General features: G+C 39.4%; 1 protein-coding gene and 2 non-coding genes across 4 annotated transcripts; all 3 read right to left on the bottom strand.

Moving 5' to 3' along the window:
* Positions 1–7,665: 7,665 nt before the first annotated feature.
* Positions 7,666–7,737, bottom strand: trnah-gug (transfer RNA histidin (anticodon GUG)). The gene has a single exon. It is a non-coding gene; the product is annotated as a tRNA-His (tRNA).
* Positions 7,738–8,497: 760 nt separating this feature from the next.
* Positions 8,498–8,569, bottom strand: trnah-gug (transfer RNA histidin (anticodon GUG)). Its single transcript has one exon. It is a non-coding gene; the product is annotated as a tRNA-His (tRNA).
* A 564-nt stretch (positions 8,570–9,133) lies between these two features.
* LOC146689054 (fetuin-B) lies at positions 9,134–14,507 on the bottom strand. 2 transcript variants are annotated; one of them, XM_085437062.1, is made up of 8 exons: positions 14,398–14,507; positions 14,088–14,310; positions 13,821–13,934; positions 12,821–12,899; positions 10,639–10,805; positions 10,272–10,385; positions 9,778–9,912; positions 9,134–9,541 (listed from the first exon to the last, which is right to left on the bottom strand). In XM_085437062.1, the coding sequence occupies exons 2-8, from the start codon at positions 14,286–14,288 to the stop codon at positions 9,287–9,289; spliced, it is 1,065 nt and encodes a 354-aa protein (XP_085293188.1). In that variant the 5' UTR covers positions 14,289–14,310; positions 14,398–14,507; the 3' UTR covers positions 9,134–9,286. The 2 variants fall into 2 exon arrangements, with proteins under 2 accessions (XP_085293188.1, XP_085293187.1); XM_085437061.1 differs by having other exon boundaries at positions 14,088–14,507.
* Positions 14,508–14,664: the final 157 nt, after the last annotated feature.

The following is a 14,664-nucleotide window of genomic DNA, read 5'->3' as shown; positions in this document are numbered from 1 at the left end:
TTTTGCAGCGCTTTATTTCAGATTTGTCACACCCCTATAAAAACATACATCAACAGAAAAGAGACCTTTAAAAAAAGTCTGACACTAGCATCCCCAGGCTTCTACCACCACCACCGAAAAAGAGACCTTGTTTGGGGACTGAGACAGCGAAAGATGGCACAGTGTGGCGTGAAGAACATGTGGGGACCTGTCTCCCTTTCACCCCAATAGAAGCGTACGCTGCAGATGGAGAGCCAACGGCTAAGGCCAGGAGAAGTATCTCGAGTCGCCTTCAGAGCTTCCTGTGTTTCGTCACTCTTGACATGCTTCGTAGCATTCAAGAATGGACTATTCAACATGCACAGCAAACGGAGCATGTTCATTGGTTCATGGACCTCCCTGAACTAATGGCATTTATTGCAATTGTGATCTTGCGGGGGGTTTGCAGGCTTCCATCTGTAAATGACTGCTGGTCAGCAAACCTGGGAAACCCACAGATAATTGGAATTATGGCACGAAACCGCTTCCAAAACATCATGCAACACCTACGCTTTGATGACAAGTCCACCCGCTGTGATCGAGCAAAGACTGACAAGTTTGCTGCAATTTCCAGTGTGTGGGGATCATTTGTCACCAACTGCATCACGTGCTACAACCCTGGTCTACATATCACCGTTGATGAACAGCTTTTCCCATCAAAGACTCGGTGCTGTTTCCTGCAGTATATTGCAAGTAAACCTGACAAGTTTGGGATCAAGTTTTGGGTGGCTTGCGACCTAAAATCCAAGTACATTTGCAATGTCTTCCCATATCTTGGCAAGGACCCCAGTCGTCCCACTGGGGAGAGACTTTCTGAAAATGTAGTAATGAGGCTGATGGAACCATTCCTAGACAAGGGCAGAAATGTTACCACGGACAATTTTTTCACATCGCTTTCACTGGCACAAAAACTTCTTAGACGGAAAACCACCATCCTCGGCACAGTCAACAGGATTCGCAGGGAAATTCCTCAATCCACTAGACAGACAGATCGCAATGTATTCACCACTCAGGTATGTTGCAGGTCTTTTGTGGTTCTATGTTTATGTGTTTCATTGTGTGTAAAAGGGCTATGAAAATAACAATTTATCTTATTTCTTAGGTGTTTTCAACCTCTGCTGCCACGCTGACGGCGTATGCGGCCAAACGGAAGAAGACAGTCTATATTCTTAGCAGCATGCACAGCGTGGTTCAGACTGATAACACTACCAAAAGGAAGCCAAACACTGTCACCCTTTACAACAAAACAAAGTGTGGCGTGGATGTGATGGACCAGATGGTTCGGGAGTACACTGTCCGCAAAGGAACACGGCGCTGGCCAGTCGCCGTGTTTTATAACATGATTGACATGGCAGCACTGAATGCACATGTGCTGTATCAAGCATGCACCGGGACGAAGGAAAGACGGGTGGACTTCCTGGTGGAGCTTGCAAGGGAGTTGGCTCGCTCTCATGTAGCTGCGAAGAAGGCAAGAAAAGATCAGTTGCTTCGGACACAACCCTCCACACCTAGCCCTGGAAAAAGAGCCACGTGTCAGGTCAAACACAAATGCAAGAAAAATCAGGCCACTGTGCGATGTGTTCACTGCAAAAGATACACATGTGGTAAATGCAGACTACAGGTACCATGGCAGTGCCAGGATTGTGAGTGATTGCTGACAATGTTGAATTATTTGTAAATATGTGTACAAATGGTTGGTTTTTTGTACTGTTTTTATCAATAAATGTCAGCAACAAAGGACATACACCCATGTGTGTTGATTTCTCCCCAAGATGGCAAACTGAAACACTCCACTCCCCCACCCCCACTCCCCTCCCTCCAGAATTCCTACTTAACAGCCTAATATACATATGAATGACTAGCCAATTTAGCAATTTAGCTTCCACTTCCACCATTTGACTGCTCTCCGGGTTTTATAGGTAGGAATCCCTAAAATGATGGCTCGCGGGGGTTTAAGTGGAGTGGAGCAGCACAAATTCACATTCACGCCACCTCTGTGGAAATTTCCAAAGTGCTGCTGCTGCTGCTAATAGGGCTTGTAGCAGTGTGGTATGATTTACTCCAAACTGCCATCTCCCAAATTCCCACCTGCTTTCTTAATTATCATCGTGCTTCAGTTAAATTAGAACATCATTCTCATACATCAAAATTAACTCCTCCGTTTAGCAACTGAGCACTTCCTAAATGCTGTGGAGGTGGATTACCTTCAAACCAAATCACGTAATTACAGAGAACATTAGCTGGCCTCTCAGCTTTAAATGAACAAACACACATGAAGCCCTTATAACAGCTCACTGATATAACTATCAGTGAGCTTCTTTTTATTCTGCCTGGAGTATTTTGACAGGTATCTCCATAAAAGACGGCTGTATTACACCAATCCTTCAGCCCTTGTGGTCATGGCCACCTTGCCCTCGCGGCAGCTATTTGGCAGACATGAACAGCTGCTGTCTGTGCATGAGGAATTTATGCTCAGTACAACCAGTTACCCACTTAGGGACCCCATGTGTTCTTAAGGCTCTTTAAAAAAGGATAGAGAACAATTTAATCCTTGCCAGGTCACCAGCTTCATATTGATCTGTTGATTAGGGATGCGGCATCATAAGCACACGCTCCCTGCATGAACTAGGTCTTGAATACTGTTCACACAAACAGCATGGGTCCACATAGAGGACAAAAGGCAACATGCAAGGTTGTCACAGTCACATATTTGTGCCCTTGTAGGGAAATCTTTAACCTTCAGTGACAGTTATGTTGTTAACCTAAAGGTGAAAAAATATACAAGTTTTTTTTTTTGAAGAAATATGTATTCTACATTTGGAAATAGACTAGCATTTGTATGGATGTTTTTTCAGGGTTACTACAGCCACTTCAAGCTTTAAATATGTCACCTATCTCACATCTACTGCCTAACGTGGATGTCTTTGGAGTGAACTAGAGCAGTCAAACAAATTCCACCAGTCATGGGGAAATTGAAGTTAACAGTAACCACATACACATCAGATATATACTGATATATAAGAAAGGAGGAAATAATAAGTCCTTTAAATCTGAAGGAAAATTATTTAAGACCTGAAACAGATTATTTCCTGATACTACATCTTGAATCTAGGATAAACACTAAAAATGCAAGTTTTTTGCTAAAAAACACATTCATATCTTTTTGGCCAATTCATTTTATTCTGGCACAGGTATTTATTTGGGCATTATAATATAGCTCCTGCCCTTCTAACACTCTAAACATTGCTGTGATAGCCTCTAAATACACACTGTGTCATTTTAAGTGGATCTTCTACTAAGTAAGGTTTACTTATAAAGTGCTTTTAAAGAACAAAATTCACAAAGTGCTTTACAATTTAATATTTTCAAATAATTTTTGCAAATATGGCCTGTCCCTGTGGTAAAAGAAGATGGCGTGCGCATCAACAGTTGAAGTTGATGTGTTTCTCTTAACCCATTCCTGCACTGCACTTGCTTACAGTAAAGTAATCAGGCAATCAGGACATGATGGCCAAGACCCTGTGGCATGAGCTGCAAACTGGCCCGGGTCTGTGTCACACTATACATACAGATATTGTCTGTATGTATTGTATGTATACTTTTAAGGTGCCTTTTCAATACCCCATCATGTTACTGATCTGTTGTCAATTAATGTAATTTGTTGCAAAATGTTACTCCAGTGGTTTCTTTTTATTAACACTTACTTTTCCAGTTTTTTTGTTGTTCCTTTTCAAAAAATTGTGAGATGTGTTGCATGCCCAACTCCTGTCCTAATGTCTTTGGAAGTGGGATTCTACGATGATCATAAAATGTATGTTACCCTTTAACCACCCAAGATTTGAGAGCAACAACACAAAGAAATCAAGGACTGCATTAATAGTTAAAGATACTTTTCTGCAATTGTAGCCCTTGGCGCTATGGTGGTGGTTACAGTGAATGGGCACAAATGATAGAAGGTGGCTTCTTGAAGTAAACGTGAATTTACCAAGTCAAGTATCAGGGATTAATTAGTCTAGGTAAATGCTGGTTACATTGGATTGGAGGATAAACTGTGTTTTTGAGACTGCCCCATTTTCACAGACCACCTTTAAATCATAAAGGGGGGAAATAAATAAATACAAGAAAGGTGAGGTGGTATTTTCCATTAGTTTCAGGTGGCTGAGGCATGAACATATTTAGGAATTCCACTCATACCACTTCATCATATCTATTTTGCTTTCCCATGAGGAAGGACCTTGTCTGAGACTATTTACCACAACATTCATCCACACTAAGCTGGTATTCTAAAAGATGCTCACTTCAGTAGCTTTATCTTAACTCATCAGTTTAGTTTTTAGTGTGAATCAGAGCCCTGTTGTTCTTTTGGTACCAACATCATGCATTGTTAAGGTCAGCAGGAGCTTTGAACCTGGGATATCTTTTGTCTTAGCCACAAGCAACAAGAAAAACACAGACACGGTAGGTTTAAAAGACAGTCCCCACACAACACACACACATGCATGCATGCACAGCCTTACACATCTTGAGGGCCTTTTAAGCTAAATTAATAATGGAGATCTTTAAAGAATGTGGGCCACACAACAAAGAAGACAGACAAGAAGGGAAGCAGCGGGACAGCTAATGACATTTACAATTGTGCCTGAAGCTGTGTAGCAACATGCAGTATTAAAAGCTGTCTTCACTTCACACTTGGGGGTAGATTAGTACAGATATAATCTGCCTCTGTTACAGCATCCAAGCACATAAAAGGCTTATACAACCCAGTGTTAATTATGTAGCAGGCTTGGACGTGCAATTAAATGTAAGTCTTTGCTGTGCTTGTTTGTAAAAGTGAGTGAAGTCACATAGATGGTAAAAAAAAGAGGATCAACTGAAAGATATGTTTGAAGAGATAAATTAGTCTTACAGTCACTCCAGTTTGTAATTTTGATTCTCATAACAACCACCGTTGATTTTATTGCAGTGTTTGTTTTAATGGTGTTTTTGAGACTCATGCCAAATATCTGCAACACTGTCATGTAGCTCATATATTGTGGTTTACAGAGGAATTTAAAAGCTGTATCATTCATCACTTTTAGGATCAACCCAAACTGATGTGTCTATAGCAAGCACCAACATCCAAGGCTGAAGAATGAGGCCAAATGGGGAACAGCCAAATACAGAGTGATTTCTGAAGTAGCCACTCGAGGCTGGCTCCAAAAGTGTTTCAGTGATGTAGACTGTATATAAACAATGGATATAGACGATGATTCACCTGATAGTTTTAAAATACACATTTAGAAGCTTCAATGTACCATTCTACCATTTGTTTGAGTTTTCTTTGGCTATATTTATTTGTTTTAAGCCAGAAGGAGATTTAGGTTAAGTTAGTTAAGTTACAAGGTAACACTAGCAAGCTTGGGTAGCAAGATACATTACATATATTTGCTTACTAGTATTAAGTAATAAATAAATGCTAAATAATTATTGGAATTTTATTCACCTAAACTGATGCAGAGATTTTCTTTTTGACCATGCTGTAAAAAACAGCAAGCCATATTTTTTTTTTATGACAGAAATCCATTAAAAGAGAAATACAATCAAGAATACTGCAAAAAGGTCCAATCACACCAAGAAGGGGGCGTAAAGGCTACAGACACAGACTGGATACAACTGCTTATTTCCAAAAAAGAAAAACCCAGATGGCGTCCAAAATTCTACTGTTGAGGTTTCAAATTGCTATGGCCAGAAAGCAACGGGTAGCCATTTTTATATACAGTCTATGACCAACAGTTAGTTTGGTTTTTGGTGAGACTGTGGCTACTTTGGCACATTTGCTTTGAAGTAAATGCTCAGCTTGATGCTAGCATTTACTAACATTAAAATGTCAGCATCATACTTGCAAATGAAGATGCAGATATTTTGACCTCTTGAGAATATACTTTAGGTATACAGTATACATTTTACAATATAAAAATTTTAATATTGCATACTTTCTATATATAACCACTGTGAAAGCGTTGCAACTACTTTCACTTTAAATTCTGACTACACCCACACATAAGCTACATAAGCTACAAAGCACTTGTTTTTACTTCATTTATTATTTTCTATGCTATTTTCCATGCTCAGGGTTAGGTTTATTCTTTATTTTAGTTAATTGTTATTTAGTGGTGTGAAGGGAACCTGCAAAGTAAGAATTTCATTGCTCTGCGTAACCACTTGTGTTTTGCAGTGTGACAATAAACTTCTTGAATCTTGAATCTTAGGTATAACTGAGCAATTGTGAAAAGTCCTGTAATTCATCCTGGAGATGGCATGAATAAACATTTACAATACTTAATGCTAATCCGTGATATATTGTAAAAACATGGGTGAGACTTCAAGTTTCCCATGGTGCTACTAGGAGAAAAAGTCAGGTAGTTTTCTGAGCACTATAAATATTCAAATGCAATTTTATGGCAGTTTAGTTAGATTTCAGCCCCTGCAGCCAGTTTGGAAGCACAAAAGTGCAGCAGTTAATCCAGTAGCATAAAGGGAAAAAAGAGAAAACTCTGAAGTTATCTTTTAGGATTACTGGACAAACTGTCCAGTGTGAACTCGTTGAAGTGAAAAGAGAGATAAGGCTGACACCATGTGGACACATCGTAAAGTGTGTAACACTGGATTGGTTAACAGAAATAAGAGGAGAATTAGCTCAGTTTCCTTGTCTTCTATTAAGAAGAAACCAGTAGTTTTGAATAGTATGGCTTGTTATTTCCAGTGTGATTTTTGCATCTCATACATCTTTTTAATGTGTTAGAAAACACAATTTATGTAGGCTGTTGATGTCTGTTTTAACACAACTGTCAACACAGATGTGGTAGCAAAGCATTTGACAGATAAAAATAACCACATGTTGTTCTTGGCAGCCAGAAGCCTCTTTTATAAATGAGTATATCAATTTGTATTTCTACATGAGATGGCAGTCTGCCAGGTTTATTCTTCTCCTGAACCGGCCTACATTCTGTCACAGTGCACACTGTGTGCTTCCGCCTTAACGGCACACGAAACTTTCACCACAGATGACTGCAGTGCTCTCCTGTTGTGGGCATCACGAGTCAGCCAAGAGCCTAAAACTGTCTAAAAAGAAAGAATTTGCTGTCTGATATGACAGCATGAAGAAAACTTTTTTAAAGGTTGTATTAGTTACAATACATTTGTAAACTGATTGTGTATGTGTGTGTAATGGTACATACACACACACACACACACCGAAGAAAGTGTTATATTCATAGATAAACAGCTGATGATGACGATGATTACATTACGTTTTACTTTTTCGTAAAACAAAGCCATATATAGACATACACATATGCGCACATACTACGTGTACACACACACACATATATATTCATAGACATACACACGTATGTGCTCAAACAAAATCTCACGTGAAGTAAGAACTCAATCACCGAGTACGAAATGGAGTAGGCGGAAATATGTACACACTTATTGCAGCCACTCTATCTATTCACTGTGTTCGTGTCATCCCTACTGGTATATACTCGCTATACAAAAAAGAGAGAAAAAAGTTACAAAAACCTACGTATAGAGATATAATTATTGGTAATATCTATACGACCAGTAATGGATTTCATACTCTTACAAAAGCACTTTGGCAAAAACTGCCGTGACCCGGATTCGAACCGGGGTTGCTGCGGCCACAACGCAGAGTACTAACCACTATACGATCACGGCGAGCTGTCCTCAGTACGCCAATTTAACCCGCAATATTTGATCCCATAGACGTCACCAGCCCCCCAACGGAATGGCCTGAGATACCGCCGATCGGTCTGGGAAGTGCTGAGGGTTGGTGTATTTCTAATGCATTTCAGAGCTAGATATTATTTGTGCTATGGGCTCTCCAACATGTGTTCAAAAGCTTAAGTAGCTAATGCTTTTGTAGATGCAGATTATTGGTTTTAAATACAACTCTGCTGCTAAATGTTTCAATGTATATTACTCATTAATGGATCGTAATAATGATCTAGTAGGCTAATATAAAGTATACAATTTTGAAATATGCATAATGAATATAATTAATTTTCAAAACCATGAGAATTCCCAATTTTTATGTAGTACTATGGGATTTAGAACACAAGAATTTTACATTAGAGCAGGCAGGATATCGCGAGTTACCGCGAGATACCAACATTCCTGACTTGCTTACTGTGTTTCAGAGAAAGGGATGATAAATATGGAAACAAAAGTTTTGTCTCTGTGTTTTTGGACCAACAGCAAATCTTTCTGTCTTGTCTCTGTTCAGCACCAATAGATATCACATTTCACCTCTACAGGTTTCTTATCTTGAAACGAAATGCCCCTTTTGCCGCCAGGGTTTCTGATTTCAAACTTATTCTCATGAGCCACGTGTGAAGCCTCTGTGAGAAGAGAGAAAACAAGCAGATCTGATTCTGCATTTCCAACTTGGGAGCTTAATGTCTGGAGAAAGTAGTTATGCCGTGGCCCGGATTCGAACCGGGGTTGCTGCGGCCACAACGCAGAGTACTAACCACTATACGACCACGGCAAGTTGTCCTTGAGAGTGTAGGTTTTATCTGGAATATCTGATCCTGCAGACGTCATGCACACCCTCCCTCCTCTCCCCCCAATGGAATGGCCTTAAATACTGCCGATCTGTCTGGGAAGTGCTGAGGGTTGGTGTATTTCTAATTCATTTCAGAGCTAGCTATTTTGTGTGCTTTGGGCTCTCCAACATGTATTCAAAAGCTTAAGTCTGCAGATCTAAAACTGGTAATGGAAACAAAAAAACATCTATCATTTAGATATGATGAGAGCCAATCAAAAACGTGATAGCCTCTTGATAAGTTTGTTAACTTATGCTGTTTAGCCTACAAATAGGCTAAACTGGCCAAATCAACAAATAATGAGGTCATACATACCCCCCTGCAAAATAATAAAGTAAAATAAATAAATAAAACAACCCCCCCAAAAGTAATATGTAGCTTAAAATGAGAAGAGTTACTTTTTAAAAATAAAATGTGTCCAAGAAGTTGCTACAGTGGGGTCATTATTTGATTAGGTAAAGTACCGATTTGCTAAACTGATAGAAATAAATTATACAACTTCCAGCTGTGATAAATACTTTATTTAAATGATCAATGAACAGTAAAGACAGATTTTTTTTCTGTATTAATTGCAAGGTTTTAGTTACCATTTCTTGTCTTGAACTAATTGCAATATGGTTAAAAGCAATCTCTGGACTGAGTACTGAAGGTTCAACCAATCAGAGCCTGAGATTCCGTAAACCCAGATTGTGTCTGCGGGGTCCGGGGCAGGAGCTGCCTGCTGGTGAAGCTCTGGGAGAGGCAGGCTGATTCACCACAGTCCCAAGGTTCTGAGACACGGAGAGTGTAATGTCTGGGCTGGGTGAGTCTGAGTGGAGGTGCTCATGGGGATGCAGGTGAGTGTGGTTATGCTGCTGGTGTTCAGTGTGCACACTGCCTGCTTTTGCGTGAGCCTGCGCCTCCACAGAGGAAGCCTGAAAACGGAAGATAGTCAAGAGAGCGGTGGTGCTCAGCAATGAAGCATTTGTCAACATTTTCGAACTGTGTTTCAAAAACCCTTTAACAATCAAAATATCAGAAGTGCAGTGATAGACTGTGAAGATTTGTGAACTTTTTTTTATTTTTTATTTTATTTTTTTTAAAGTTCACAAATTTGTGATTTGTGAACTTTTTTTTTATAATTTAAGTCTTGTGTTGTTCAAACAAGTACCTGAGGTTCATAGATCTCACATTTCACCTCTACAGGTTTCTTATCTTGAATCAAGCCATCCCTTTTGCCACCAGGGTTTCTGATTTCAAACTGATCCTCACGAGCCACATGTGAGCCCGAACAGAAGCCTCTGTGCTGAGAAGAGAGAAAACAAGGAGAGCTGAGCCTGCATTTACAGCTTGGGGGATTTTTGTTTGGAGCCAGTGGAGATTGGATGCAGTACACAGAGCACACCAAAGGTGAGACCAGGCACATGAACATAGGTTTAAACATGATAAATTAACCACCGAGTCTTAAGACAAATATTATAATTATAAATTGAGTGTAAGGTGCATTACTGGTCTTTAAGATATCTATGCGTATTCTTTCATCACTGTCAGAGGAGTTTCACATTCAACAGCAGATTATTGGCAGTTTTTCAGCTTCAGCCTGGTAGCAGTCCAGTTTTATGAACATATGGTGAGTAAACAGAGCATTATTTTCTCATTACTTACAGCAAACTGACAGTCCATAGGTGTGCAGCGGCTCAGTTCACTGACATCTGTTTCCCTTGAACAAACTGTCTCCACTATAGTGAATTCCACAAAGTAGGACGGACCAACAACCCACTGAAAAATATATTTATGAAAGCCTAGTTTAGGACAGAGGTAGGTCAAAATAAGCGAACTATGACCAAAACTAGTCAGATAAAATTGCTAAGAGCTTTACATTAGGTCTAGTCTTTTGAAAAGAATAGAAAACTAAAAGTACTTGCTTAGAAGAAATCACACATAAGCTTAATTTGTATTCAACCTGTTTCTTTACTGACTCTCTGCCTGCGTTTGGTTTCTTTTTCTTTTTCATTTCTTTTTCTGTCTTAACCTGTGAACTGGCTTTCGTTATGTTCTCCAGAGTAAAGTAGTTGGCCAGGCGGCTCTCCTCATTGAACCTCTGCAGGCAGAGATTGGCCGTCTCTTTGACAATGGGCTCATTCAGATTTTCGGCCGTGGGACAGTCTGGGCACGTGTCCACCACTGCAGTAGCTGGAACTGAACACAAGGATCAAGAGGTTCAAAGGTCAAAACAAAATTCTGAAGCCTGAGGGTCATCCTGTCTCAATCAATCAACTCATTTGTCACTTCTAGGCTTGACTATTGTATTTAGGTTCTTCTAAAATCTCTATGAAAATACATGATTTATCCAGAATGCCACAGCAAGACAAGATAGAGAAACGGAATTACTTCACTAGTGAGTACACACTGTTAACCCTTGTGTGGTGGATGGCATTGTTCTCAAACAACAATTTCCTACTCTGAGCACACAAAGCACTTTTTAAATACAAGCCATATTTGCCAAAGCACTTTTATGCCCAATTGATCTAACATTAATACACATTCCTTCACAGGGAGCAACTTCGGATTGGCACACAGTACTGAACCAGCCAGGGCTCAAACCACCAACCCTCTAATTATTAGAGGATCATGTTATTAGAGCAGCTATGCTTGTAGGTTTGTTGGACCCTTGCTTTGTTTTTTTTTTTTTTAATTTGTAATTATAGCAACCATAGAAATTGAACCCTTAATAGATGTTTACTTTATCCCTATGTCAACCAAGACAGACCACATCCATGTTTCATATGGGTTATTTACCTCTGTTAGAGCCAATTTCTTAATAAAAGTGAGATTTACTAAAATTTAATAGAAAAAGAAAAATCTGTCATTATCAAGATATGGGTCAAGTTTTTTATTTTTTTTTTTAAGCAAAGTTTATTATCACTACTGATGTTTATTTCTTGGAACTTGAAATTGATGAGATTCTTGTGAGTCTATAGTTCAGCCCTCAGAAATGCATCTGCCCGTTCTGGTTTACTAGTGATGGGAATTCCGGCTCTTTGTAGAGAGCCGGCCCTTTCGGCTCCCACCCGGCTTTTCAGGTTGTTTTGTTGCTTTAATTAATTTATTATCAACAACAATATAAAATTGTTGTCATAAAATGCAAACAACAACACAATAACATATAAATGAATATGCAAAACAAAAGAAAATGCACATTCTCTGTCATATAGGCCTGGGATGATTTTTTGGGAGAGGGTTTTCCTGGTTGGAATTGCATACACAGGATTCAGTGCATGAATATTCTTTCTGAATCCTTTAACATCCACAACTGGAAATGGTTGAAAATCAAGTGCAGTCATTTTTGCCAGGTCTTTATCAATTGAGTTCTGTCTTGTGGTGAACCACTGGAGGGCTCCACTCACACCCAGTTCCTTCCATTGCACTGATGGGTGGACAGTTCTCAGCCGCCTGCGCAGGTTGTTTGTGGAGCCGGCTCTATATGATATCCTTCTCTTGCAGACTCTACACTCTGCCTTTGTATTGTCAATAAAATTGAAATGGTTCCAGATTTTGCTTCTTTTCTTGGTGTCACTCAGTTTCATTACTATACCTTTCTAATGTGACGATGTTGTCTCTTGCAACAACCCTGGCTCTCTTTCTCTCCCTCTCCTGCTCTGTTCCTGTGCTACTGCGAGTGTAACTATCACCCCTTTTATCATGTTTGTGCATCAGTATTTTTAGCTTTGCTAGTTCCTGACAGGTTTATATCGAGCTGGCTCAGGTGCTGCTGTAGCACCTGGTTAGTACTGAAGGCTAGAGTCCTCACTGCACGGGTCTGGGTCTGACTCTCTGCCCCCACACCATTTCCTGTGTGTCATTATTCTTCAGTCTGCCCCCACTTCACTCTCTAATGTCTGCACTGTCCTGTTCACCAAAGACAACAAACTCATATTCTGAAAACTCTTCCTCTTTGAGGTTTTTTGATCAGAGAATCTTCTCACCGTCTTGCTAATTTGTTGAAAAAAAAAATGCAGAGTTGTTCCTACATGAGGGAGGGCTTTAGATAAAAAGACAGATGTAGGTGATAGAAATGTAACAGTGTTGGAACTGTTGTGTGAACAAAACAGAGTCTGATTGCTTTCTGTGGCTAAGACGCTGTAAATAATTTTCTGTTTTATACAGTGAAGTTGACAAAAATACAGAAGAGTCTCAGTGATGCTTTGATCTACCTTCACGAATTGTACAGGAGTAGCTTTGTAGTTTGACTTGAGTGTGAACATAGGCAGATACTTGACACTCTCCATACACCTGAAATACACAAACACATTTATACAGTAGCTAAAGACACATGTACGTGTAAGAGGTGAACCACAGCAGCTAAGAAATTTCATACATTCATAAAAAAAATTATCTATTTACACTTTACTAAGCTCATACATGCAGAACATATGAATGTATGCATTACAATGCAGTGCTTTGTAAAACAAAGACAACAGAAGACTCACTGTATTAAAACTCTGAAAAGGTTGTCGCTGCAACTTCTGGTATTTTAAGTCAAATTTTCTGATAATTTTATACAGCTTTACTTAAAAAAGACCTAAATATTTTTTGTCAGTCTGGTATTGTGAAATGAATCAGGATCTATAACTTGGGACAGATATGTCAAAAAATGTCAAAGTATTGGCCGGTAAAAAATCCACCATTCAAACTCTCATTTTGAATTCAAGTTTTTCAGATCAGTTTATTTGTACAGCGCCAATAGTTGTGCTGAGGTGACTCTAACACTATAAAATAAAGCATGTAGAATACTTTTTAACATTACATTCTTGGTTACAAAAATAAAGAAAATGAAAATTTCCTTTAATTTTGATGCCGGATTATAACAATTTATATCACAAAAATATCATTTTTGTCCTGATTGTCCTGTGCAAATAGTGTCAAAAATGCTGGAGTTTCAAGATGCTAGTTATAATGTAGTTATGTGTGCATATTTTTCATTTTGAAGACCTGGGTCAATCCAATCACAAATCATATTTTTAAAGATATTTTTTCCTCTGCCTCCACAATTTGCATGAAAAATGTGCGGCCCAAAGTTTGCATACATTCAAATATCAGGCATGGTAATATAGACCAGTAAACATTTCAGGTTTTTATCTTTGACATATTCACTTTCAAACATCGTCTCAGATTATAATGTGTTCTGTGACATGTGCATTGCTTGGTACTTACTGGAACATTCCCAATATTTCTGACTTCACATTGTTTCCACGGTTTTCCACTGGTGATGTGGCATTTGGTCTCCATGACATCGATGGTTAGTTTGTACAGAGATCCATCTTTCCCCTGGACACATTCATAAATAAGCAACTCTATTTTCTTTCTTCCTTTTGTGACTTTTCTAACATAAAAACAATATGGCTGCTGGTCAATATGTTGCAGCATGCCTTTGTTGCATGATCATGTCTTTGTGCATGCATATGCATAATTCACCCTGACCTGTTCTGGAGTGTGAGGCAGATCATAGAGCCTGTTGAGGCTCCAGATGTATCCAATTTTCCTGTCCTGGTTGATCTGTTCCAACGCCTCTTCTGCCACTCGCACTGCATCAGGGCTCATGCAGCCTGGAGGGTCCGAGGCCTCCCCTCCCTGGGGCAGCAAAGCCAAACATACGACCAGCAGGTACACACTCATCCTCATCTAACACACATACAGACTGGTCCTAATAAAACAAAAAATCCCACCTACTTGAATTACTAAATCTTATGCTGGCAGATCATTTAATAATGAAACTGAAACATGCATTGACCTGGAAATCTTCTTTTGCAGGACCTAATAAGTAATCCCAGTTTTTACACAAAGAGTTGTGAGAGACACATGTGAGACTGATGCTGGACTTTCTCCTCTTCCTGAAAGGATGAACAAACAGCTGCTATCGGCTGCTCTGCAGGCCAATGACTGGCTCAGACAAACTGAGCGGTCACAGTGCACTGGGGAACAGGGCAAATCAATTAAAAAGCTCACTGCACACCTCATTTCAGTTCTTGAATATTACTTTAAAAAAAATTCTTTAAGA

This window comes from Copadichromis virginalis, linkage group LG17 (genome assembly GCF_057382275.1).
Source record: "Copadichromis virginalis isolate Kocher_CV1m ecotype Utaka linkage group LG17, C_Virginalis_male_GT1.1, whole genome shotgun sequence".
NCBI lineage: Eukaryota > Metazoa > Chordata > Actinopteri > Cichliformes > Cichlidae > Copadichromis > Copadichromis virginalis.
This window is presented reverse-complemented; position numbering and strand designations above follow the sequence as displayed.